Source organism: Artemia franciscana, chromosome 13 (genome assembly GCF_032884065.1).
Source record: "Artemia franciscana chromosome 13, ASM3288406v1, whole genome shotgun sequence".
NCBI lineage: Eukaryota > Metazoa > Arthropoda > Branchiopoda > Anostraca > Artemiidae > Artemia > Artemia franciscana.
In genome coordinates, this window is record NC_088875.1 from 16,887,953 (window position 1) to 16,915,638 (window position 27,686).

General features: G+C 35.8%; 1 protein-coding gene across 14 annotated transcripts in view; it reads right to left on the bottom strand.

Annotated features, from left to right (window-relative positions):
• The window catches only part of LOC136034587 (tensin-1-like), a 297,146-nt gene that overhangs the window by 62,599 nt on the left and 206,861 nt on the right, over positions 1-27,686 (bottom strand). For all 14 annotated transcript variants that reach the window (XM_065715843.1, XM_065715841.1, XM_065715842.1 and 11 more), the window contains 2 exons: positions 19,831-20,962; positions 4,740-4,869 (listed from right to left, as the gene is read on the bottom strand). In XM_065715843.1, coding sequence (XP_065571915.1) covers positions 4,740-4,869; positions 19,831-20,962 — 1,262 coding nt within the window. The remainder of the gene's footprint in view (positions 1-4,739; positions 4,870-19,830; positions 20,963-27,686) is intronic.

Below are 27,686 nucleotides of genomic sequence, written 5' to 3' on the forward strand. Positions count from 1 at the left end.
TACGGAGTAATTTCTGTTCGTTTTAAGTTTTAATGTCGCTCCTTACTTTCAGTTAAAAAAACTAGTTTTTTTTTATGTAATTTCTGAACGTTTTTGAATTAATGCATGTTTGATTTTGGCTCTCCACACATAAATTATTAAAATGAAATTTGCATATTAATTCCTTTTTTGGCTAAATGGCTTTCTCTTAGTTTTGATCAGACGATTTTGAGAAATAAGGGATGGGAAAGGAGGCCTAGTTGCCATGCAATTTTTCGGTTACATAAAAAGGCAACTATAAATTTTTATTTTTAACGAATTTTTCTATTAGTAAAAAATATACGTAACTTAAGAATTATCTTACGTAACAAACTTTAATATTCTTTAATTTTTATTATGTATATGAGAGGGTTTGTACCCTCGTTAATACCTCGTTCTTTACACTAAATCGCAAGTTTTGTCCCAATTCTTTAAGAATGACCCCTGAATCAGAAAGGCCGTAGAATGAATAGTTGAAATTACTAAAAATACTATAGCATAAAGAGCGAGGTATTTATCTCTTCCTAAATACCTCGCTCTTTATGCTAAAGTATTTCTAGAACCCCTCACATGCGTAATAATCTCTGTTCGTTTTAAGTTTCAATGCTACTCTTTACTTTCAATTGAAAAAAATTTTTTCCATGTTTACTTTTTCATTGTTTTTTTATAGTAATTTTAGAAAATCCTGCGCCCTTTTCATTGAATTTCTGTTCCCCCATGACACATTTCTCCATGGAAAGATCCTCCCACATAGCCCCCTCCCCTCAAACCCACCACCAAAACCAAAAAAAAATCCCCTGAAACCGACTGTACATTTCCCAATAACCATTATTATATGTAAACACTGGTCGAAGTTTGTAAGTTGCAGCCCCACCCCCAGGGATTTTGGGGGAGTAGGTCATTCCCAAAGACATAGTTATTATGGTTTTTGACTATGCGGAACAAAATGGCTATCTCAAAATTTTGATCTGTTGACTTTGGAGAAAAAATGAGCGTGGGAGGGGGCCTAGGTGCCCTCCAATTTTTTTGGTCACTTAAAAAGGGCACTAGAACTTTTCATTTCCGTTAGAATGAGCCCTCTTGCGACATTCTAGGACCACTTGGTCGATACGATGACCCCTGGGGAAAAGAAAAGAAAAAAAAAAAAAAAATAAAAAAAAAAAAAAAAAAAAAAAAAAAAATAAACACGCACCCGTGATTTGTCTTCTGGCAAAAAATACAAAATTCCACATTTTTGTAGATAGGAGCTTGAAACTTCTATAGTAGGGTTCTCTGATACGCTGAATCTGATGGTGTCATTTTCGTTAAGATCCTACGACTTTTAGGGGGTGTTTCCCCCTATTTTCCTAAATAAGGCAAATTTTCTCAGGCTCGTAACTTTTGATGGGTAAGACTAAACTAGATAAAACTTATATATTTAAAATCAGCATTAAAATGCGATTCTTTTGATGTAGCTATTGATATCAAAATTCAATTTTTTAGAGTTTTGGTTACTATTGAGCCGGATCGCTCCTTACTACAGTTCGTTACCACGAACTGTTTGATTTTGGCATCGCGGCTACCAAATTCATTCTCCTTTTTTACTCTCGGACAAATCGTCAATGGAGTACGGTTTACTAAATCGATAGCCCTAGACTAAATGCCATCAGTGGCCTCGCGTCTTGGACATGTTGGCATGACTTAATGTCAAACTCAAATATGTTTGATATGTTTGAAATAGCAAGATTGGTAACTATAACAGCTGTTTGATGTTGGCTACTCATTTTAAATAAGTTATTGTTTCCACTTAATGTTACAATCACTCCTAAATCAGAAGCAATTTTAGGGGCAGGGGAAGAGGGATCACTTGCCCCGGATGAAGAAATTTTAGGGCGCTAAATTTCAAATAAACAATCTAATGGTTGTGATTATTTCGTAATTAAAAAAATATATTAAATAGAGGGCGCAGTTGGTGGTAAATGAAAGCAAATTGAATCCAAATTTTCGGTTTTCCCGTATCTTCATCACAATCCCTAACGTGATAGTGAATACGGGACTATTAATACGAAATAATTAATAATGTTGCGGAGGTTAAAGTCAGAAAAGTCAGATTTAAATAAATGGAAAATGTTGTTGATAAATATAAATTTTGTTAATAAATCAAAATTTTGTTAAAATTCGGCCACAAAATTTTTGGAAGACAGGAGGGAAGAGGCTAATCAAGATTTGCCCCCGTTGCAGGAAGGCCAGAACCGCCGCTGTCCTGAATCACAAACTGAATGCATTATAAGGCATCGTGGTTACAGTCATGGTTGCAGGATGCATTTTACATTGGTTGTGCGTCGTTTGTGCACATCCCTTGCTTCCGAGTGTGTACGTCTATTCCTCATCAGCGCAAAGAAAATTCGTCCGCCTTCCATTGTCAGTATGTTAAATTTTCAGAAGATCTACAAACTAAAGACATTTAAACAAGGCCAGAAAAAGGGCGATTGGAGCGATTGGGCCCAATCCGACCCGGCGTTTGAAAGGGCCCCACGCTGCCATCAAAATGAACAGTTGATTTTTTTAATTATAAATATTCTTAACAGTTCCAGTAAGTGTTGCTGCTGGAGAGAGATCCTTTTCCAGGGTAAAACCAATAAAAAGAAGTACGTGATATCAACAATAAATCAGAATAGACTAAATAGTTTAGCAATCATGTTGACTGAAAGTGAAGAGACAAGGAAAATAGATTTTAAAACTTTTTTGCATTTGCAGAACAAAAATTTACAAATATGTAAATTCATGAGCCCCTATTCGGTGATCTAAATTCCAAAAGGAATTTTCATCAGTTTCGTAATATCTAGGGGACACAAACGTAAATCAACGTTAGCACAAAATGAGTACAAAAAAGAACAGAAGAGGAAAAAACCGTAAGATCAAAATGGACAACCTAGACCATCAAAAGTGACACGATCCATCTAAGCAACTAAGGCAAAAGGGATTGAAAAATGTCTGAAGCAATGATAAGTGAAAATAAAGGTCCAAGAGATATGTAGGTAAAATATTAGCGAAACCGACAATTAGAACGATTCAAAAACAAAATTGAAAAATATTTGATTCAAAAATGAAAGTGAAGAACAAACAAAAATCTGCGGTTACAATACATGTGATAAAGAGGATCAAAACAAATAAAAATGAAAATGATGAAAAGAGAAATGTGTGGTTAGAACGTTAGAAGATATACGACCGTGAGAACCAAGAAATAGGCGGTTAAGAAAATCTATAATGTCATTTAAAGCTGATTCAGGAACAGCTATTATTACTTCGATTAATCTTCATGGTAAAAGTTTATTTCAAAATATATTTACGAAAAATCAGCTTTTTATGATGCTCTCAAATATGTAAAATTCATTGAGTTTGAAAGCGGCCATCAAAAGCAGGATTTGGCTAGTTTTAGAAAAAAAGGGAAAAATGGCCCCAAAAATGGGAGTTACAGTAATAATAATTACACCATCAGATTCAGCATGTCAGAGTGTACCTTTTACAGGAAGTTTTAAATTCTTATCTGCAAAAACATGTATTTTTTTTCGAAAAGGACTTATCACGAATACGCGTTTATTTGGTATTTTCCTGGTGATGTTCCTTCAAACCAGTGACCGTAAAATATCAGAAGGGACCCATTTGAACGGATATTAAAAGACATAGTGCCCTTTTCCAATAATAGAGTTGATCACTCCTCAGAAAAGTGCATATTTCACCCGGTCTGTTCCACAAAACATCAATTTAATCTATCGTTTAACTAATATTCCCCGATATTTTTCGAAGTCTTCACCTTTTCTTGAGTTTTTTCTTTCAAACTTGCCCCTCCCCGTTAATAAACTGGGCAGTCCCATAATCAATCCAACCGTACAAAAACTAGAGATTGAAGGTTGATAGAATCTGTCAATTCATCAAAGTTTTTTTTTTTTAATTTAGAAAATTAGCAGCACTTCAAATATGTTTTTGAGCCTCTCGGGGTAGATATGTTATTGTCTAGATGCCCCACTCTCCATTATCTTCACTAAAGCCAGGAACGAGGTCTAATGAGAAGTCAACCATTCTTACTCGGTATTTTAAATTCACAAGTAAATACTTTAAGGTTGTGGTTGAAACGTGAAACGTGGTGGTTGAACTACGGTGACGATTTTTTTAGTTTATTTGTTACCTCAAAGAAACATGATAGCATGATCGTTGATCATGATCATGATCACCTCAGCTAATGCAGCTAATCACCTTCTGATTCAGTTACTCCCCTCACTGCCACAACAACCGCCACTGATGTTTTGAATAAATTAAACATTTTTTCAATGTCAATGACACACCAATGAAGAACACGAATTTTTGTGCAGTTGCCGGTGCTCCTGTATATCTATAGGGACAATATAATGTCTGCACTGCTTTAGTTAAGGGATGAGCTCAATGTCTTCAATAACCAGTAAGCCTGTAGTAAATAGGAATGATCTACACATTTTATTTTTTTTTAAAGAGAGGGACGTCCTGTCTTGGTATTGAACATACAAGTTTCAAAGTCCAAATGCTAATTTCACGCGTCTTCTGTGTTTTCAATAAACCCCTTAATCTGTTACAACAGATAGAAAATTGATGTAGGTATTCTGTTTCTACCTTTGATGATTTGTGAAAGTTTTGAGCATATTTTTTTTTCTTAACTTCAGTTTGATAACTTAGTTTTAATATTTACGTTAAAAGGAATAGATTTATACCTGCGCAGCTCTCAGTTCATGGATGAGCTTGCTGTCTTTCGTATTTCGGTCAAGTCGCTTCTCGTATTCTCGCCTTTCCCTCAATTTAGTTTGTTGACGTTGTAACCAATTTGAACTCGAATCACTATACCTATAAAGAAGAAAAAACATTTTAGAAATACTGTGTTTTAGACCTTACCACATTAAAGAAAAAATGAAAAAAAATATATTTTACGAATTAGTTGTTATTTTATGTACGTTGCAATAATAAATTGAATAATTTATATAAATATATAATTTATATAAATTATATAGATACATTTGTTGAAAATATTGGAGCGTTGGGCAAACACGACGACTAGAAAATTTAAGTTATAAAATTATAATCTACATAAAAAGTACAAGAAATTATAACAAATTCAAATAGGGAAGATAAGAGGCTATCTTCAGCCTCATTCCCAAAAAAGTATAGAACGATTGTACCCCAACCCTTGCCTTTAAAGTCTTATCTGTCTTAAGTTTTATAGTAAGCGACTGACACAAAATGACAGCATCCCAAAACAAATTAAAATAACCTCTTAAAGTTTAACTGCTTAATCTTTCCGTAAACGGGGGCGAGTTTACAAGCTAACAAACCGGCTTGTAGAAAGGAGGCAAGTCGGCGAGTACGTCAGATCGAGTACAGGCAAGATTTTCCACTTTTTCAGAGGCCATCTAGCTGACATGTTGAAACCACCAGTTGACATCTGCGGTTAGGACTGCTATCCCCGAAGCTCAGTTTCTAGTAGCAGCCTGTGGAAAAGCCAATGTGAGCCCTGTGGTGAGTTTCAGGCTAGCTCCACAAAAGTCGCGTTTAAAGCCGCCGACAATTCAACTTTTTCCAGAGCGTTTTGACTTTTGACATGCAGCTAACGGAGCGAGTGCATCGAGTAAGCTTAACTAGTTTACCAGCTGATTGTGAAAAAGACAATTTGTAGTTAGTAAACTAGTCTTGTGTACTTGAGCCTTTAGTTTCATTACATTAATTCTAGTTTCGAGGGAGTATTAAGGACATAGACTTCAAATCATTCCGTCCTTTTTTATTCATATTACTGTTTTTTCTCGCTTCCAGGGAAACTGAGCATCCCGGAATGTTGTCCGCTTTCCAATTGTCTTCGCTGCTGTCAACAACCTTGGTGCCTTGTCATTCTCATTTAAGTTTCTTTTAACTTCTTGGAACAACGATTCATTTTTCGATGTAAAAGCCGGCAAATAAAATTTCTAACAGGTGAAGGTACATTAAAATCATATAAATTCAAAAACCAGAAAGCAACAGCATTTATTCACTAGTAGGAAAACATGTTCCGTTTTTATGATTTTTTTTTAGTGTCCTATTTTTCGACCAATATAAAGGGCCGAGCCTGTGATATACAATATGACAAAACAGACGTTAATATCAAAAGCTCCAATCCCCAAGGGTTTCTCTGATTGAGAAAAGAGAATATTTCATGTTTTAAGCTCACAGGTGAAACTTATATATACATATATCTTAAGAAACAAACAATATAGGAGAAACCTGATTGTACCAACTTGTATAGCTTATTTAGTTTGTGGGAATTGACTTTAGCTCAAAGTATTACAAAAAAATTTCACAAAACGCCTTTTGACTCACTGTGCCTGTTTTTCTATCAATAAAAAATTTTCTATTAAAAACCGTAAAGTTATCAAGCTATCATGTGCCAAAGTTTTCTTTGTTTTTTTTTTTGTTTTTTTTTAAACAAAACTAAGGCTTGTTGTGTTGAATTTAACATAATTCCGGTACCCCCATACGTAACATATCTAAATATAAATTCGGAAAGCATGTAGCATTAAATGTTTTTATGTTTCGCGGCGCCACATTGTGCGATCAAAACAAATGCATAGATAGTAACCGTCTACATAAAACGTTTTGCTTAATGGTTAAAATGAAAGTTCAAATTACTTTATTCTTTAGAAGAATGTCAGTCGGTAGCTTGGATAAAGAAGGAGTTCACACTTTATAAAAAGTTATTACATATTGCTTCGAATACTTTGACGAAGTTATTGCAATTATTCGTTATTGCAAACACACCTTTGTTTATTTTATCTTTACGGGATTCCAGGGTTCACATCACTTATTTGAAATTAGCGCTTGCTTTGGAAGGGTTAAAACTTGTTTATGGTATTTTGATGTTCTGTGAAAGCTTAATAGAGATTGTTTAGCTTTAGTAATGCCTGGTTCCAATCAAATCCGATGATAATTTGCAAGTAAATCATCCAAAATTTTTACTTATGATATGAAATGCTTTTAAAACAAGCACAAATTCTAAATATACCAAAACAACTGTGATAAAACGTACATAATTCAATTTTAATCGAAAGTGCAAATATACACTGCGTGTAGAATAATTTCGCAAAGGTGGCAGCATCTTCACAGCTGGCAGCAGAACCGAACATGAACTTCATATTTCATGACCCCAACAATCATGCTTTACGAATTCTACCTCTACACAATATGCAAAAGTAGCAAACTCGAATGGTTTGCAGAAATTAAAACCTCATTTCACTCAAACTAGCCGAAGAATCTGTTGGACAAAACGCAAAAAAAAAAAAAAAAAAAAAACTTTAACACAAACTCTTTTGCGAATGCTGGAGAGAAAATACTTTGAACTTGACACAAACACAAGAAGCCTCAACTCGATTCCCTAGCCATGAGACGAGAAAGGGTGTACTCTTTTGTAATAACTAGAAACGAACCCAACTTTGGTTGCAATTAAATTTTAAAAGAGTTAAGTTTCTTCTCAAATGAAAGTGGATCAAAATCAACTTGGTGGCAGTGATGAGACTTGAGAGTCATGGGTAATTGGAGTAAAGCCAAGACAGATAGTTTGAGTGAGAGGCAAAGCTGGCATAACCCTTTTTCAGAGTTGTATGAAAATGATGTCATCTCACTTGTTGATATATAGTCTATTATCCATCCAAGGGCAGAACTACATTAAAACTTTAAACGAACAGAAGTTTCTCCCAAATGAGATGGGCTGTTCCTCCTTAACCCTCCATCCTTAACGCTAATATTTTACAGTGCTTAACTGAAAGCGCTAATGACTGCAACAATCCTGCTTAGTTGCAGGTTAATCGCCTACTGATAGCTTTTTAAACTGAAAATTGTATTGTTTACAAATACAAATTAATAATCTTTTCCTTTCTTGAGGTACTGTGAAAAGACAAGTTACTCTCATAGCCCCAACTTACCATGTGTTTACATTAGAAATTTTAGGAAAGGGAGCTCTGATTCAAGAAGCAAAAGGCAGGTGATTGTAAATCAACAACACGAAAAGGTGCATTAGGATCTGTATTATTGGTTGGCGACTTCGTCTTCTAAGGCTTATTTATTCATTTTTCGTTCAGCCAAGATTTGCGTCAACAAGCCATTATTTATGACTTTTTAGTACACTTTAAAAGCAGGAAAAATATCCTTTTGGATCCAATTCCTAGACAGTCTTAAAACCTAAAAGAAAACGGAAAAAGGAAAAGAAAATTTCAAACAGATTACCTAAAGAACGAATTAAGCGGTTTCAAATCTAGAAAATGCTTAGTATAAAAAATTCGATTCTGAAATGGCATCTCCTAATCACAGAAAAATTTTCAACCCTAAAAAGGGGTGACAAACAAAAACGTATCCAGGGGGAGTTAACGGTTTTGAGCCCCCTCCCCCTGAAATTTTTTGCCCGACTCATTAAAACGTAACAAAAATGCATGTAAACAACTTTTTAGTGCGCTTTTAAATAAATTTCTTTGTATCCCCCCTTCCGCACAAAAACCTTAGATACTCCCTTGATGAGAAGTGAAAAGAGATAAATTTTTCTTAAGTTTGGTGAGGAACTTTAATACAGGTTTTAAAAGGTAACTGCTCGCTAGACTTAGTTAAGTAGGAAATATCTAGAATAGCCGATGTACTTTGCTCATTTCATTTGCTATTTGAAGTGCAAGCTCAAATATGACCCTAGTAAATTAACCTTTTAGTATAAATTAAAGTGTTTTTTTTTTTTTACTTTCATACCACCCGATAGAGCGGTTAATGTTGACTACCATATATTATTAACCTCCTGATGGGGCATAATACATGACGGCATATAGCAAGGCCGAAACAGGAATTTTTAGCAAAACTCTCGTGATACCCTTATTTGGCATAAAAGTTGAAACTAGCCAAGAAAACCTTTGCTTTAATTCGTAATTGGGCTGCTTAAAATTCAGAATGCACAGCTTACTCACATTTCTTTTTGGCTGTTTAATTATTTTAAACTGAATACTATTTCTAGAGATTGTTAACCGCTGCAAGGTACCTAGTCCTAACGCAGTCGTGGGTTCTCACTACCTCGGCTGAAGTTATTATTGAAGTTATAAAGTCACTGCCAGTTCATTATCTTGCAAAAAATGTTGTTTCTGGGTAAGTCTCGTCTCGTATAAGGCTAACCACCCGTAGAGCTGGTAATTACCAAGATTAGTGGGAAATAATAAAATAGTTACCGGCAGGATAGAAATTGCTGTACAGTTTACATCATAATAGGTAAGGAGACAGAAAATATGTATGCACTGAGAGAATCTGCGTCATATTGTGTCCACGTTCGTTTATCAAGAACATTTATGGATTGTGTGGCCGCATTTTAACTGAAACGCTGAATAATGTACCGGTTTATAACTAGGCTGTGATAATTAAAAGGGCATCATGTGCCATTTTGGTCAAAAACAAATTATGTATGTGTCGTGGGTAAACTCAGCACCAGGAATCGAGCAGTGCAGTCAGAACTGTCCTATCTCGTATCGGTACAAGAAAAGGGGTATACGCCACTAAGTGGCGTATGCCTCTTATTCATTAGGTCTTGTTACAATTCAAAATGACATAAGAGGATTACCTTATGGAGCTATAGCATAGGAACCTGGCATTTCCTCTCCTTTTTTTGTCAAGGAAAATGGAGATGGATTCACTGGGAATACTTGAATTTAATTTATACCACTGAAAAGAACATAAGAAAGTTCGTTTAGAATATGACCCTTTTATCTCCATTGGCCTCATCCTTCAGAGCGACCACAATTTTTTTTTCCACGTATCCAGGATTTTTCCTCGGAGGAGGGGGCTTACAAAATTAAGATTTAAAAGAACATTACCAATTAGTTTATATGCATTTTCGTTACGTTTTTACGAGTCAGACAAAATTTTTGGGGAGACAAAACCGGAACCTCCCCCTCTCGATAGGACCTAGTGTTTATCACCCGACAGACACTGCTACTTGTACACTGCTACTTGTTCTAGGAGATATCGCTATCTTGATTATGTCACATATGCATTTTCTTAATCAGAAAGATTCTCGACCCGAGAGCGGAAACAAATGGCCTTCACGTGTTAAATGTATGGAATTTCTTGTCGGATTTCCGTAACACGGCACCCGCCGGGACACGCGTCCAATCTACAAAATATTTATCATAGGAAGCCAAATGTCTAGCTACCCAACATGTTTAGAAGATCCATATACGATGTCTTTATTTGCGAACAACAGGGCACATTATCGAAAGGGCACATATTGAAGGTATAACAGAGATTTTGAATGTAAATATAACCAAAGAAGCTATAGATAGTTGTTTGAATTCAACAAAATTGTAATAATAATACCAATAACCTTATGCAATACATTAAAGTAGAAAAAATTGGTTCAATTGGGTAGGATCCATAAAATTAGATAATTATTTCTATATTAGTAAAAAGAAGAATATATTGCACCCGTATAAACAATAGGGTATTTTGTTGAAAGGGCACATATTGAAGGTCAACAGAGGTTTAGAATGTAAATACAAACGAAGAAGCTACAGATAATAGTTTACATTCAACAAAAAATGCAATAATAATATTAGTAACATAATGCAATGCATTGAATTAGAAAAGAAATTTGCTCAATTACGTAGGATCTACATAATTAGATAACTATTTCTATAAAAGTACAAACACTCTCCTAAAACAGGGGAATATATTGCGCCCATGATAAGGAGCATAGTATGCGAACGCAAATTTATCCTGGCATAGGGGGCCCTGGGATCTAGGCCCAAGCATCTGGGCACACACACATTTCAAATTTTTTCCAAATTACTACTTTTGGGGTGCTGTCACTGAACAACCATTTTGTTTGGGTTTAACTATAATCAAATATAATTGATGTATAAGAAACAGAAGCTTCATCATTCTTGTTAACGCGTTCTTACCTATCCTTAAACTTCTCAATCATTTACAGTTAGTTAAAGGACAACATTTAGACGCATGAATTATGGACGTAAGAAATATCTCCACCAAGTTTTCGGTAAGGTTTTATTTCTCGCATACATTTGTAATTACAACTTTAATCAATGAAAGATGAATGATTGTCCAGTACCACGATCATAATAGAATATTTTCATGACATGGTCTGGCTTTTAACTTAAGCAAATGGGTCAAGTACTGTCTGTTATAGGAGTACACCGAACTTCAATAATTCGGCCCTCCTTCTGGTTACTCTGATACCTCCTCGGTACTTGTGTATTATAGCAACCCCACTCAAGAAGTGAAATTAGGCTAATCCTAATGAGATATACCTAAATATGACGAAAATATAATGTTTTAGTAACAAAATTATGGAAACTACAACAAAGAATCATGGAAAGCAGGTCGCCCAGAACGCGTCATATTTAATACCTAACTTAACCAAATTACCAACTCTATCAATTAAATATTTAATTAAAATATACCTATAGAGTAGTTTACTTCACTGTACCTAAGCTAATTGTCACCGAACGCAGAAAAACAAACCGGTTTTACGTGGACAGATCAGATTAAACTTCTTGAGTGGGGTCGCTATAATACATAAGTATCCCTCCTCTTGAAAATCCAATAAGACCGTACACAAGAATTGATTTGAGCTGGGGGAAGAAAACTTGAAAAAACAAAACTAGTCGAATTGTATGAAAACCAAAGCCCCTTCCTCTCTCGCACATACAAGTCTTTCTCTAAATCTCTTTTGTTCTTTCAACCAGGCTTCCAGTTCTGTATCTTTACTTTTGAAATGTACAGAGTAGATTAGTGAGTAGTCCCTAGTTTTAGGGCGCGGAAAGGTATAATAAAATCATGTGTCCATGCCGAGCCATTCATACTTGTCAGAACGAGACGGTTGGAATTTTTTGGACAGGATGATCGAGGCAGATTAACACTCATGATTAAAGAAAAACAAACAAGAGTAATGAAACCCGCCAGAATATCCTAATGGACCTACCATTCATGCTAGAGCTTCCATCGCTAATTGATCAGCATTATGACAGGATAGCTATATCATTGAAGGGGTTGTCAGCTTTTTGTTTAGTTTTGTTCTTATGCATAAACCATGAGTATAAACATTAGTGTCAGAGAAAATCAAATAATTCTTTATCCCATTTTTAAGAGTAGTTGCGCTAACAGAAGAGAAGGACATTCCCTTTTTGATACAGGAATAATGGATGGAAATGAAAACAGAACATTTTACAAGGACACCTGTCAATCTTGGAGATCGTTTGTGTCAAGAGTTCAGTTCCATTGCTTTGTTCAGAAACTGAAAGTATTTAGAAAAATTTGGGAAATACGATACCAACATTGACAAACATGGGCCTTAGTAAACCATTAAAAAGTGCATTTTTTAGCAGTTTTTTTTTTTCAGACGCAATCTTTATTCTTAAAGGTAAGGGATGCATAATGCTTTGGTTTCTTCAAGAAAACCCTCCGGCTTTAATTCAGCATAAGAGGTTCTTAATATTTTATGACTAAGGTCCAGGCCCCTCAGCAGATTTCCAAATACTGTCCCAAACCCTATTCATTTGACTGTCTAAATAAAAATCAACCTTGCTCATTTTACTTTCTATCATAACTATCGAATGTCTATCAAGAGGTCGGGCACATACCCCCAGTACCAGTCTCATCCTCAAGGATCACAGCTGCCCCGTTCAAGAATCCTTGGTCTTAAACAAAAAATATCTATAAGACATTTTCCTAGCTTTTTGAGTATCTCCCCAAAACTCAAAATAGCCTACTTTTTCTTGTTTATGGAGAACCTTTCCCTATTCGTCATGACAGAACACAACGCTAAGAGTCTGATGGTTGCTTAAGTCGACTTGTAACAAAACTGTTCATCAGAGGTTTGAGCCAGATGTTCGTCAAGACTGACATTATACTACTTCTATTTTCAACATTCCGGCTAGTCTGTAACGGGGCAATCTTTGAGATTTACATCAGCGTAAGAAATAGTTTTATTGTTGTTGAAAGTATCGTGTATCTTCAGCAGTATAATTCGATATCAGATACGTTTGCGTCAGCATACACTATGCAGCGCTAATCCCTAGGATGATATTAAAAAATAATACTTACTTATTTAACAGAAGACAAATGGAATATATTCAATTTTATTTACTTAGTTACCCACTACTATTTAAGGATTCCAATGATAGTGAGGGTAAAGGAAATAAGGAAAGGGCAAAACGAAAGTTGTCTAGGACCAACACATTTCTTCTCTTTGTCTGAATAAATAACTAATCAAAATAATCAAATAAATCAAAGTCTGACTAAATCATGCAAAAGTAAATTAGGAGATGCTATTGACTTTGAAACATATAACATCCCCATTTCACATAAGAAAAATGGAATACAGTAGTGATTGTATGTTTAAAAGGCCTACATCTATCTAAGGACACCAATGAACAGAAACCAAAGGGAGGTGGGTTTTTGCTATGAACTAGAAGTATTCCATTTCTAATTGAAGGAACCAGTCTCAAGGTAAAAGGTAAAAAAAAAAATACGGCATTGGATCTTACAATCCCTACCAGCAGTGCTGATCTTCATTTCATTGCCCTTCAGCCAGTAAATGCAATGGGGGGGGAGGGGGCAACCATCCTGTACTTTCGCACACACTTCCTGTTTACCTTCCCATATTTCTCCAACAGAGTCATTCCACTGACCCCCATTCCGAACCAAATAACCAGCGACAAGAGGACTCGAACCCATGTCCCTACGAACAAAGGATTTCAAGTTTAGCACACTAGCTAAGGCCGCAATTCTCAAGGCCTTCCTCAAGAGGCTAAAAAGTAGTGTTTCATAAATCCCCATTGAAAAGTGTTATTACAAGTCTAATTTTGAACTTTAATCAGAAAAACGACTTCCTTTGAGCTTATGAATTATATCGACTTTATTTTGAGGATGGGCAAACAAAATTTGGTGTGAGCGGAGTTGTACTCCTATAAACAAATTATTTGAAAACATTTTTTTTCTTTTTCTTATCAGCCTAATTTAATCTCATGGCGTTTCATAGGCACCGTGTTTTTGATCGAAGTTCTATAAAATCTTATGTTTTGTGATTAGTTAATATTTTTACTTTAATCGGCGACTTTCAACATGTCTTTCTTTGAGAAAATTATCATGCAATGATCTCTATGTTATTTTCATTTTTTAAGTTTTTATTCCTCCCTTTTTTATGGCCGACCCTGTGAAACAATGGGTATAATATGCGACAATTCTAGATAGTTAGCGGACCGACGACTATACATACATATACAAATAAGTGTTTGCACATATTGTACATATACAAATATTTGTACATAGGCTATACAAATAAGAGTGAATGAAAATAAGTATTGTTTTATATTGAGTGTGTGTTTTATGCAGTGTTGTATCATTACACCATGTTGTGTATGGCCGTAGGGCTCAAATAATTTTTTTCTTTCTTTCTTTCTACATTATATTTACGGATTATAGGGATACAAATCAAGGCATGAAATATAAAATGGCATGAAATATAAACATGTAGAAAATTGGACTCAGGCTAAACAATCCCGTAAACGGATATCCGGCCTTTAGTGGGTTTGATTAGTCGTTTTTACTTAGTGACTTGATGGATGAAATTCAAAGGTTATGACGAGTCACTTATTTGTTTGGTAGCCTAGAAGACTACCTACACAGCTACAAATGATTCTTATAAGCTCGAAGATAGCCTTTTGAAGTCAAAAATCCAGTGCCATTGTCGTTTAAGCCAAAGGGTTTAAACGACAAGGCTTGTCGGTAAGTCATCATCAAAACAAGTAGATAAGCAGCTGTTACATCTTTATATGAACTAATATAAGGTCAAGGTATGTTGAGCTTAAGAAATAGTTTGGCTAAACAATTGCTCAAATCAAATCTTTATTTCCCTCCCACCATCTCTACGCGCACAGACAGCAAGTCTCTCCAACCCCTTTAAAGAAAAAAAAATTGTCAGATCTTAAGTAGTAAACAAAGTTACAATTTCTGCAAATCACTTAATAAACAAGCGACAGGCTTTCTTTAGAAAGTAAAACAAGTAGTTCCCAGCAAATAATATATCAGAAAGGTCACCAACCTTAACAAAAGTCGTTTTTTTATCTTATGGAGGAACTCACTCCTTGTTCCACAAGTGCAAATGACGCAGGAGAATCTTTATAAAAATAGCCGGAAGAAGACCGAAGCCAAGGCAAATACTCAACGAAACATCAAGAATTCATCAGATTATTTTTACGACAGAAAGAATTCTAGCTTTAGAAACCGAATTCGATCAATAATTTATCATCTAATAGTATACACGCATATTAAAAAAAAATTAAGGAAATTACAGGATGATTTCAGTGAGTAAGATCTGATAATAGAAATAACCCCAGATTTAAGCACACACGTACAGTATACCCGGAATTAGCGTGCTCATTTGAACACTTTACAACAGGTATTTGAGTATAGATAATGGAGCAGTGATTTAACTCACAGACGTAAAGCGTAAAGGAGATCCAGAAAGCCAAGGACCGTTCTGCGAGAATCTTAGAAGGGGCTGCTCTCTCACCCAAAAAATTCAGTAGATTGCTCTTGATACGAAATGTCGGAAAAAACACGGTTTGTATTTACCAGGCTAGAGATTCCATTCCCCTGGAATCATAAAAAACACTACGCTTATTGTTATAATATATCTTAAGGGAAGTAACAACGAAAAATCTATCAACCAGCCAGTTCGGCAACATGCCAGAAAATAGAGGCGTTCCTTTGGACATCATAAAACCTTAGCTCACCAGAAGAAGGGAGGTCAAAGCTTTTTCCCTCGAAATAGTCAAGTAAAAGTACATTGTTCATCGAGAATTCAGCTTTCATCAATGGGAGAACAAAGGCCTTGAAAGTTCCGGTTAAAAATAAACTATATTCATAAAAAAAAAAATATATTTCATAAAGTGTTGCGGGAAGGAATTCCCATTCTAATAGAAGAAGGATTTGAAATAACGCACTAATCACCATTGAAATGGGATAGCAGTCAAAAGGCCACGTGAAAAAGAAATTAATGTTCAAGTCCTTAAATAATGAGGCGGATCAATTCTTCGATTTGACTAATGTTCCATTTCGTACAGAACCCTGCTCTGGAATTTGTATAATGAAGCTTCGCCAGAACCTTCAAAAAAGCTTTTAGAATTGAGCCAAAGAGAAAGAGACATTACCGTCTATTACTTCTTCCTCTTCTAGCGGTTAGTCTTCAAGATCTACCGCTCTTCAAGACTTTTTTCTTTTTGGCAATCGAAACAACATCGGCTATACCTTCTTCTTGAACTATATCTTAATTTATATTTCTGATAGGAAATCGATGGCTTTTTTCGGGATGTTTTATTTTGTAATAGCTACCCGATTAAATTCATTGATAAAATAATAAAAAATAGACGCGTTAAACACAATAGTAGGGTTGTTGGGGTTTCACAGTGCACAGAATTAAACTTACCGAAACGTTTCATTTCTTTACCTTATGTACCTATTTTGGGGGAGATGCTTAAAAGAATTTTGGGTAAACATAACATTGATACTTGTTTCCTATCAGTGAGACCATTAGGTAGTTTTCTTAATTCTGGTAAGGATTTAACCCGGGGAGATTTAGTTAGTGGGGTATATAAAATTCCTTGTTCCTGTGGAAAGTTTTATATTGGTAGAACTCACCAACAATTTACTGAAAGATTTATTGAGCATCGCAACTCAATAGAAAAAACCCTACAACTAAGAAAGTCTCCCGAAACTTTTTTTTCGGCTCTAGCTGAACACACATTCTTTTTTATACAATTTTATACAATTTGATGAGGCTACAGCTATTTCTAATGATAGAGGTTTTTCTCAGTGGGCGAGGGAGGCTATAGAAATTAAAAAACATATATTTGCTAATATTTCAATAAATAGACACAGGGAATTTAAATATTGACCCAATTTATGATATTCTTTTAAAAATGAACCAAAAGTCGATGGGGGAATTAAAATTTTACACAGTCACCAGGGGACAAGATTACCCACTAGACCAAAAAGAGTTGTTTCAATGTTAGCTTACAAAAGGATTATTTCGCAACAGAATAATTAACTAAGTTTCAATTTTCATAAATTTTTCCTCAGTTGCTCTTTGATTCTCATTGAAGTAACTCGCATAGCTGCTTTTCCCTACGTGTATAAGTAGCGACAATTGTATTTATTACATTTTGGTGGTGGTTTTTATTTGTTTTTAGATTAGTTTTCTTTTAATTTTCTATCTTGTGCTGAAGACGCCTTGTTTTATACAGGCGAAATATCCGCGATGTTTTAGTCTTTTAATTCTACTGGCCGTCGTCTCGTTTAAGTTTTCTTTTTGTAGAGTTTTATCTCTCTTGATTGTTTATCGATGGCTTTTTTAAAAACTTCCTTTTCCGTGTTAAAAAGAGTGCTTTAATTCCATCATTTTTTTATGAGGTCAAGCGTCAAACTTTTTTTTAGACCCATTCACGTAATTACTTAAGCTTAGTTCGGAAAAGGAAGCCAAATAAACTCGTCTTTTTAACCCGTTATTGCTATTTCAAATTTGGACTCAGCAAAAAGAGCACACAACCTGATCGGTTCCTTTGCCAGGAAATTTAACCCAGTAATAAGGACGAAATATTCCTTAGTCACAACATTTTTTACAAGTAAACTCACTATTTCTCGTTGATTGAACCTATTCATCCGGTTTTGCGTAAAAGGATAATTTGTCTTAAAGGCCAGGACTGGATTTACGAAGAGTTAAATCTAGACATGATGATACGCATTATACCACAGAGAAACAGAGAGTTCAGACGTAAGAAAATTTCGAGACCAAAAACCTTATCTAAGAACACAGAATATCTTGGGGGTAGTACGACAGCGATGTTTTGCTCTTTTATAAAAGCTATAAAAGACATTTTGTACTAGAATCCCCCCAACAACCAAAAACGGAACCTTGGCTTTATTTGTTGAACCGAGATGCAGCGATGGCACAGATCTAACGGCACCAGGAATTGTTTACCATATATAGTGATTTATAATAGGTGTTATTTATTTACTTTGAATGCGAATAGTATTGATCTAAGTACTTTTTAATCATTTTTTTTCCACTGCCATAAAGGACTTCTTGGACTTCTGTCTTTACATATGATATCTTGGTTCAAATGTCACAGAAATTGATTTGAAATCCCTCCAAAATGAGAACTTTGAATTTCCTGTCGTAAACCTTACGAAAATCTGTTTGGTGATTGCGTTGTAAAAAGTTAGCCAAAATAAGCGCATCCATTCAGGAAAATGTAAGGGGCAAAATCTCAGGGGGAGGGCAATTTCTTTCTTTTAACTTTTTCAATGAAAATACAAACAAAGGGTATTTTTCAAGAGAGAAATTAAGAACACCAAAAAAGGATTCACAAGATTTAGGAAGCCAAAATTTTAGGGGGCCATTGACCCCTCAATTGCTGCTCCTACGCAGGTCACATTTCAGTATGTTTCTATTTATTATTTTTCAAACCGGCGATCTTTGGACAATTTACTTAGTGATTTGTTGGGCCAGTGGCAACATCGGTTTAGAGATTTTTAGATGGTAGGCCTTTATTCGAATGAGGGCGCTGGGTAAAGGAAATCATAAAAGATTTAGGCAAAAACAGCTAGTAATAAATGAAAAAGTCGCTTTTGAATCTGAAAAATCATCCCAGAATTATAAACGTAACTTTCGAGCAATTTTTAGGAACCAGAATTGTGCTATATCCTGAATCGCCTTCAGGTGTCTTTCTCAAAACATTTTTCACCAGTTTTGTGAAGTATACATTGACGTAGACGTCTATATTAGTGAGGTATTGCAGCTATTAAAGTATGTCTCAAAATTAAGCATCCAACTGACTGGTTTAACTGACCTCCCCCCCCCCTTCCTACTATTACGGATTATACACCACATTATAGCACGGGTTTTTAAACCATAAAAGTAAATTTGTCGCTCTAACGACAGAACTTATGTTTTTGTATATCTTTCTGTTTTTGTATATGTCCTGGGTCCTTACATCAAATCATGCTAGATTTCTTGATTCAAATAAATGAATGTAAAAACCAGGATATTTCATCTTTTTGAACAAAAAATCTAAACAAATTGTACCTAGATCTAGCAGTAAAATATATGTTTTATAGAATTTTAGCATCAAACTTTGAATATTTCATGAATAATAAAGGAGGGGCAATGAATATGAATACATAAGCTTATCGAACTTTGAAACAAACATGTCTTTTATAAGAATGTAAATTTGACAGTCACTTATGAAATCACAGCACTGAATAATATTCGATTTAATTAAACTAACTGGAGAAGGGGAAAGGACTTGTGCATTAGATAATAAAAAAGAAATAAAGAAGCTAGAGAGATGGGAGTAATTGAGATTGACTGAGTATTAGTACCACGTCTTAACATACCTCAAGTCCGCGGATAATTAAAAGCTGACGAAATGCATCTGCATTTTTTTAACCACATCCAGGAATATCCTCTAGTTTTAAAGTTTTGGCTATGTCAGATTCAAGGCCGTGTGCAGAAGGGGGGAGGTACCGGGTTTGAAATCCCCCAGCCCGAAAATATTGTCCCAATTGTAAAAAATAACAAAAATGTATATAAATGAATTTTTGTGCGTTTTGTTAAACTTTTTGTACCCCCCTCCTCCCGAGAAGAAACACTGGATAAATCCTTGGTGAGAGTTACTAAGAAACAATTTTAACATTGAAGACATTCTATATATGTTAGCCTATTCAATAACAAAAATTGAATACCTTGAAGTATCGCCAATGGAAGAAGCAATGTCGCTGATAGTATCCTCTAATCTTAAAGGCGAAGAATCAGTTTTTGCTTCATATCGAAATGAGGCGTTCCGACGCACAGTTTTTGGGGATGAAACAGTTCCGTAGTAGGCATCGGGAGATTTTCTGTAACCAGGTACCAAGAAATTTGAATCACTGTTCTGCTTCATCAAGGGTGGTGGAGCCAAGCTATTTGGCATAGGGGAAACTGGTGACCTTGCCGGAGTGGGCGTTGAAGTAGCACTAGGCGGTACGAGGTTACCACTCAGTTTCCTTGCAAGACGTGGACTCGGTACTGTTACTATGTCTTCAACCGGGGCTACAACATGAGGCAAAGGTGAACGAGGCGTAGGAGTCCCCCGATCATTAGATGTTGAAAATTTCCTCACTAGAGATGGACTTGAAAGTCCAGGAGCTGTAGTTTTTGTAAGGGATTCTTTGCTATTCCGCCTGTGGATAGATGGACTTTCAGAGCCATTAGGAAGTCCATAGGTGAACGGTTTGCTATCGGTTCTAGCATGATAAGGAATTGGTTCATCTGAGCCGTTCGACCATTCACTACTAACTCCATTAGACAGTGGTTTTATTTCACTCTTGTTCATTTTCACTGTTTCGTTAAATTCGACACTTTTCTTCAGCTTTGGTGATTTCAGCTCAAAGTCCACCCGGATACTATCCAAATCAACTTCATCACGTGGTTTTTGTTCCGGTCGTAATTCACGAATATTTTGGACATTCATCATCATCCCGTTAAGAAGAGTGTCTAATTCCGACATTTCTTGTGGCGGTACATGTGCTGTTGGCATATCTAGAAGAGCAGGGCTTGGTGTGTCAGTATCACCTAATCTACTCTGCGCCGAATATGGCGGAGATGCACTACTGCCACTCAAATGTTGTTCTCTAGCACCTCCACTTATTCCAGCTGAAGATATACCACTGTCCATAGACGCCACATGGTTACTGTTTACAAACCGCGGTGAGAATGATGGCTCTGTTTGTACTTGAAGCACTGTTGACGGTGGTGGTGTTAACTTCTTCTTTGCAACTGTCGCGTATAAAGATGAATCTACGGGCCCTTGAAAATGGGACACGCCTTCGGTTGAATCTATAAAAGAAATATGCGGCAATGAATTTCATATTTCACTTGCGTATAATTAGTGATGATAATTTCATGGAAAGTAATTACAGAAGGTGATTAACATGCACTTGAATTTGCATACATTAAAATATGGATTTTCTTCTCCTAATGGCACATTATCAACTTTTGAAGTAGAGATAGAGGAAGTTGAACAAAGAAAATAGCCTCAGACTTTATTTTTCCGTCACATTCTTTCCTTTTATTTCTTTTTCTTTTGGTTTTCGAAATCCGGTTAAAATTGACTTCCCAAAAATAAAAATCAGATTCATGAAGCATAGCTATTCTGTCAAGAAGCGTCCCTAGCCAAGGGAGGCTAAGGATTTTACTAACTGGATGGTCAGGTTTTACAGACTGATTTTGGTTATATTACAATTAAAATTTATCTTTTTTTCCGACTGAGATTGAGCTTCTTTCCTTGATTTTACGTCATTTATGTCCAGCCCATTTACCTCTTCAATTAAAATACCAGTGCTTCGCACTACTATCTTAACGAATCAAAGTTTTTATCCACTGGCTGAAAAAAATTGGGGGAGAGGGTCCCTCCCCCTCGTACGTATATCCCTCCTTCTATTAATGGAAAAATCAAATGTACAGTACAACAAGGGTTCAGCCACAGAGGCAAAAAAACAAGCTTCCTGTCCGTTTTACTCGTTTAAAATATCCTACAAAAAATAAACCAAGCTTTGGATGCTTTTTACTGGCTCAAAATTTGACACGGTGCAAACAGGTAAATACAAAAACGGGTAAAAAGACAGGGTTCTTAGGCTTCCCTTTCTGGTGTAAAATTAAGAGATGATATAATTGACTTAAGAAAATACGTCGGAAAAATAAACCAATCGAATTCAAGCTTAGGTTTTAGCACAAAAGCATAGGATTGTAGGTTTTTTCCCTTTTGATTAAGCAACGAATAAAAAGTAGTTGATTTCAGTTAAAAATGAATCAAAAAGGCAATATAGAAAAAGGGTTTGGATAGTTTGTTTGGTGCTCTCCATAGCCAACACAATTAAAACAGCTACTGACACTGAAGAAAATATTGTTCCTTACGCATGGTTGCAAGAAAAGTAAAAAAAGAGCCCATTTCTTATAGTTCTATGAAAAAGTGTGATGTATTTTCCCTTGTTTATGTCTATGACGCATTTTTTATAAGAACTATTTCTCATATATTTTCTTATATATTTATATTTTTTCATATATATTATATAAGATTTTATATGTTTTTATTTTTTATTTATTCTTATATATTTATATTTTTCTTACATATTTACATATTTTCTTATCTATATCTATATATATAAAAATAAGTTGTCTGTCTGTGTGTCTGTGTGTCGATCAGGTGACGTCATGTTTGTGTGTCGACTGAAGTCATGAAGTTAGTTGTCGTCATTTTTGCTATGACGGTGACGTGATTAAAGATATTTAAGACATATATGTTCACGTAGAAATCTATTAATGTTTAAGTTTAAAATGACTGATGAACTTACAATGGCAAAAGCCGATGAAGATGCTCAATGAGTCTATGCCAAAAAACTTGCTGCTGATAGAGAAAGTCACAAAAGAAAGCGTGCCGAGGAATCAAAAGAACAGCAAGGAAACAGGCTTGAGGCTAAAGAACGCAAAACCGCGCAGTTAGATGAAGATCCACCTGGACAGCGAGAGTCACAACATATCAAAACTGAAAATGATAGCTATGATGATTGGGTTTGGGATTTTGACTCGGATAAGGTCATCAATGCCTACCAGATTTTAGTTAAAAAAAAACAAAGGTTCGGCGATATGTATTTCATAGTGAAGCTGAAAAATAAAGAAGAAAAAGAAAACTGAAAAAAGAAAAATGTAAAAAACTAAAAAATACTAAAAAGAAATAACACTCAAAGAGAAATTACAGACCGGGACACAAATGACGACCGGGACAGAGGGAATATAAATAACGACCGGGACACTCAAAGAGAAATTACAGACTGGGATACCGGGACACAAATGACGACCGGGACACAGGGAATATAAATGACGACCAGGACACAGGTATTTAAGAATATCGTTCAAAGACAAATTTTTAATTGTAAGAAGACCGTTGAAAGAGAAATTTCTAATTGTAAAATGACTGAAGAACCTACAATGGCAACGGTACCACCATCGAAGTAGATAACCAGTGGGTTGTTCCATATTCCCCATTAGTGCGAAACGTCAACCCCAAGTCAAATTCGTGCATTGTTTGGCATCATTTTAACAACTTGCTCTCCATCAGCTCCTACAGAGTTATAGGAAAAATATAAGTCAAAAATGTCCGAAGATATACTCCATCGAAAACAGTTAGAGACGTCAGATATGACTTTTGATTTTACATCAGAAATTTATAACTACACTTTAGTTATTATAGAAGATTTGTGCGTACGTATGGCAAACAAACCTCTTCAGGATTTGGGAATGCCTTCACCTAACCGTATCGCTGCTGTTTCGACATGTGTAGAATTGGATCGTGAAAAAAGTTACAGTACGAATGATCTATTGTCGTATGTACAAAATAACATTTCCAAGTTAACATCGGAACAAAAAGACATTTATGATACGATAGACTAAATTTCAGGACGTATACAACTACCTGCTGATTTCTGTAATTTAGTGACGTCCAAAAATGAATTGATTGAAAAAGTATTTCCGAATATTCTAAAAAATTATAAAAATAATAAATGGCTAAGTGAAAGAGCGATTCTCGCACCCAAAAATATAGACGTCCACGAAATCAACAATATTGTTTTGACCAAGAATCGAGACCAGGCAGTCCTTTACAAGTCAGTCGACACAGTTTTGGAACCAAATGAAGCGGTTAATTATCCATCTGAATTTTTAAATTCCATAGATCTTTCAGGGTTTTTACCACACGTGCTACAACTAAAAATAGGCGTACCAATAATACTTTTAAGAAATATCAACCCACCAAAGCTTTGCAATGGCACGCGACTTGCCGTAAAAAAAAACAATGGAAAACCTAATAGAGGCCACAATCTTGACAGGGCCTTTTGAGAGTGAGGCTGTTCTTATTCCTCGCATTCCCATGATTCCAACGGATCTGCCTTTTCAATTTAAAAGATTACAATTCCCAATTCGATTAGCATTTGCAATCACCCTTAACAAAGCTCATGGTCAATCATTAGAAAAATGTGGTATAGATCTTAATACTGATTGTTTTTCCCATGGACAATTGTACGTTGCATGTTCGAGGGTCGGTAAACCTGACAATCTATTTATATGCAGCGACAATTGGACAGCGAAAAATGTTGTATGTTCGCAAGTTTTACGCAGTTAATTTGTATTGTATCTACCTATCTATCTATCTATATAAAAACGAGTTGTGTGTATGCATGTTTGTTTGTTTGTAAAAAGAGCGTTTGCATATGACGTCATTATTAGTACATACGGCTTTGTGTATGCACAGACAATGGGAAAGCCAAGAATGTTGTATATTCGCAATTTTTACGTAGTTTAACTCCTGCAGACGAAATGAATGCTTGCCTGAAAAATTCTAATTTATGGGCACACGTAAAAATATTAAAATTAACTACAAATATGCGTGTCCGATTGCAAAACGATGACTCTGGTCAAACATTTTCAGATCAATTGCTGGCAATTGGAAACGGAAAGCTCCCAGTAGTGGGAAAGCCAAAAATGTTGTATAGTCGCAACTTTTACGTAGTTTGAAACACATATATAAATCTATCTATATTCACAGGTGGGACACAGGGACACAACTACAATGGCGCGTAACTAATATGGCGCGTAACGACTTACGCGCGCGGGGGGGCTTGGGGGGCGCGAAGCGCCCCACCAACTAGGTGTTGGGGTGGCGCGAAGCGCCACCCCAACAGCTAGTATATCTATATATATAAAAATAAGTTGTCTGTGTGTCTGTGTGTCGAGTGACGTCATGTTTGTGTGTCGACTGAAGTCATATTTGTCGACTGACGAAATTACAGACCGGGACATCGGGACACAAATGACGACCGGGACACCGGCACATAGGGAATATAAATGACGACACTCAAAGAGAAAGCGACCGGGACACAAGGAATGTTCGATTAGCAATCACCATCAATAAAGCACCGTGACACAAATGACGACCGGGACACAGGGAGTATAAATGACGACCAGGACATAAGAAAAAAAAAACTAAAAAAACTAAAAAAAAGGTAAAAACTACGAAAAAACTAAAAAAAAAAAAACTAAAAACTAATAAAAAAACTAAAAAAGCTAAAAAAAACTAAAAAAGAAAAGAAAATAAAAAAGAAAAAAAAATGAAAAATAAAGGAGAAAAACAAAACTAAAAAAACGAATGTATATACAGACCGGGACACCGGGATACAAATGACGACCGGGACACAGGGAATATAAATGACGACCAGGACACAGGGACACAACTACAACGGGGACGCCGGGGGGCACAGGAGGATATATAAATGACGACGGGGACACAGGGAATGTTCGATTAGCAATCACCATCAACAAAGCTCAAGGGCAATCATTAGAATCATGAGGTATAACTAAAAAAAACTAAAAAAAGGTAAAAAACTAAAAACTAAAAAAAATACCAATTCAAAAACGAATGTATATACAGACCGGGACACCGGGACACAAATAACGACCGGGACACCGGGACACAAGGAATATAAATGGCACCCGGGACACTCAAAGAGAAATCACAGGCTGGGACACCGGGACACAAATGACGACCGAGACACAGGGAATATAAATGACGACCGGGACACAGGGGCACAACTACAAAGGGGACGCCGGGGGGCACAGGGGGATATATAAATGACGACGGCGACACAGGGAATGGTCGATTAGCAATCACCATCAACAAAGCTCAAGGGCAATCATTAGAATCATGAGGTATAGATCTGAATATGGATTGTTTTCTCATGGACCATTATATGTTGCATGTTCAAGAGTCGGTAAACCTGACAATCTATTTATATGCACAGACAATGGGACAGCAAAGAATGTTGTATATTCGCAAGTTTTACGTAGTTAAAAACATAACTACGTAGTTAAAATATATATATATATATATATATATATATATATATATATATATATATATATATATATATATATATATATATATATATCTATATTCACAGGTGGGACATAGGGACACAATTACAATGGCGCGTAACTAATATGGCGCGTAACGACTTACGCGCGCGGGGGGGCTTGGGGGGCGTGAAGCGCCCCCACCAACTAGGTGTTGGGGTGGCGCGAAGCGCCACTCCAACAGCTAGTATATATATAAAAATAAGTTGTCTGTGTGTCTGTGTGTCGAGCGACGTCATGTTTGTGTGTCGACTGAAGTCATATTTGTCGACTGACGAAATTACAGACCGGGACATCGGGACACAATGACGACCGGGACACTCAAAGAGAAAGCGACCGGGACACAAGGAATGTTCGATTAGCAATCACCATCAACAAAGCACCGGGACACAAATGAAGGAGAAAAAGAAAACTAAAAAAAATAAAAATAAAAAAAACTAAAAAAGGTAAAAACTACAAAAAAAAAACTAAAAAGAAAAAAGAAAAAAAAACTAAAAAGCTAAAAAATAGGTAAAAACCAAAAAAAAAAAACTAAAAAGACAAAAAGGAAAAAAAACAAAAAAATTATTTCATCATATACCAATTCAAAAACGAATGTATAGAAAGACCGGGACACAGGGAATATAAATGACCACCAGGACACTCAAAGAGAAATTATAGACTGGGACACAGGGACACAAATGACGACTGGGACGTGTATGTCGACTGACGTCATGTTTGTCGACTATAAATGACGACTAGGACACAGGGACACAACTACAACGGGGACGCCGGTGGCACAGGGGGATATATAAATGACGATGGGGACAAAGGGAATGTATGATTAGCAATCACCATCAACAAAGCTCAAGCGCAATCATTAGAATAATGAGGTATAGATCACAGGGACACAACTACAATGGCGCGTAACTAATATGGCGCGTAACGACTTACGCACGCGGGGGGGAAGCGCCCCCACCAACTAGGTGTTGGGGTGGCGCAAAGCGCCACCCCAACAGCTAGTATAAAAATAAGTTGTTTGTCTGTCTGTCGACTGACGTCATTATAAGGATTGAGCTGTATGTCGTCATGAAGTTAGTCATCATATACCAATTCAAAAATGAATGTATTCAAGCCGAAGTAGCGGAGTTGGTAAAGCGTTATGTTCCAGGTTCTAGGTCCGAGAGGTTCCAGGTTCGAACCTTGGCTTTAGCATTAATACAAAAGAAGAGAAAAAACTAAAAAAGGTAAAAACTACAAAAAAAGCTAAAAAGAAAGTACTAAAAAACTAAAAAACTAAAAAAAGGTAAAAAACTAAAAACTAAAAAAATAAAAAAAGGGTAAAAACTACAAAAAAAAACCTAAAAAGAAAAAAAACTTAAAACTAATAAAAAAAACTAAAAAAACTAAAAACTGAAAAAGAAAAAAAACCAAAAAAAACTAAAAACTGAAAAAGAAAAAAAAACTAAAAAAAGGAAGAAAACTGAAAAATAAAGGAGAAAAAGAAAACTAAAAACCGGGACACAGGGAATATAAATGACGACCGGGACACTCAAAGAGAAATTACAGACCGGGATTGGGACACAAATGACGACCGGGATACTGGGAATATAAATGACGA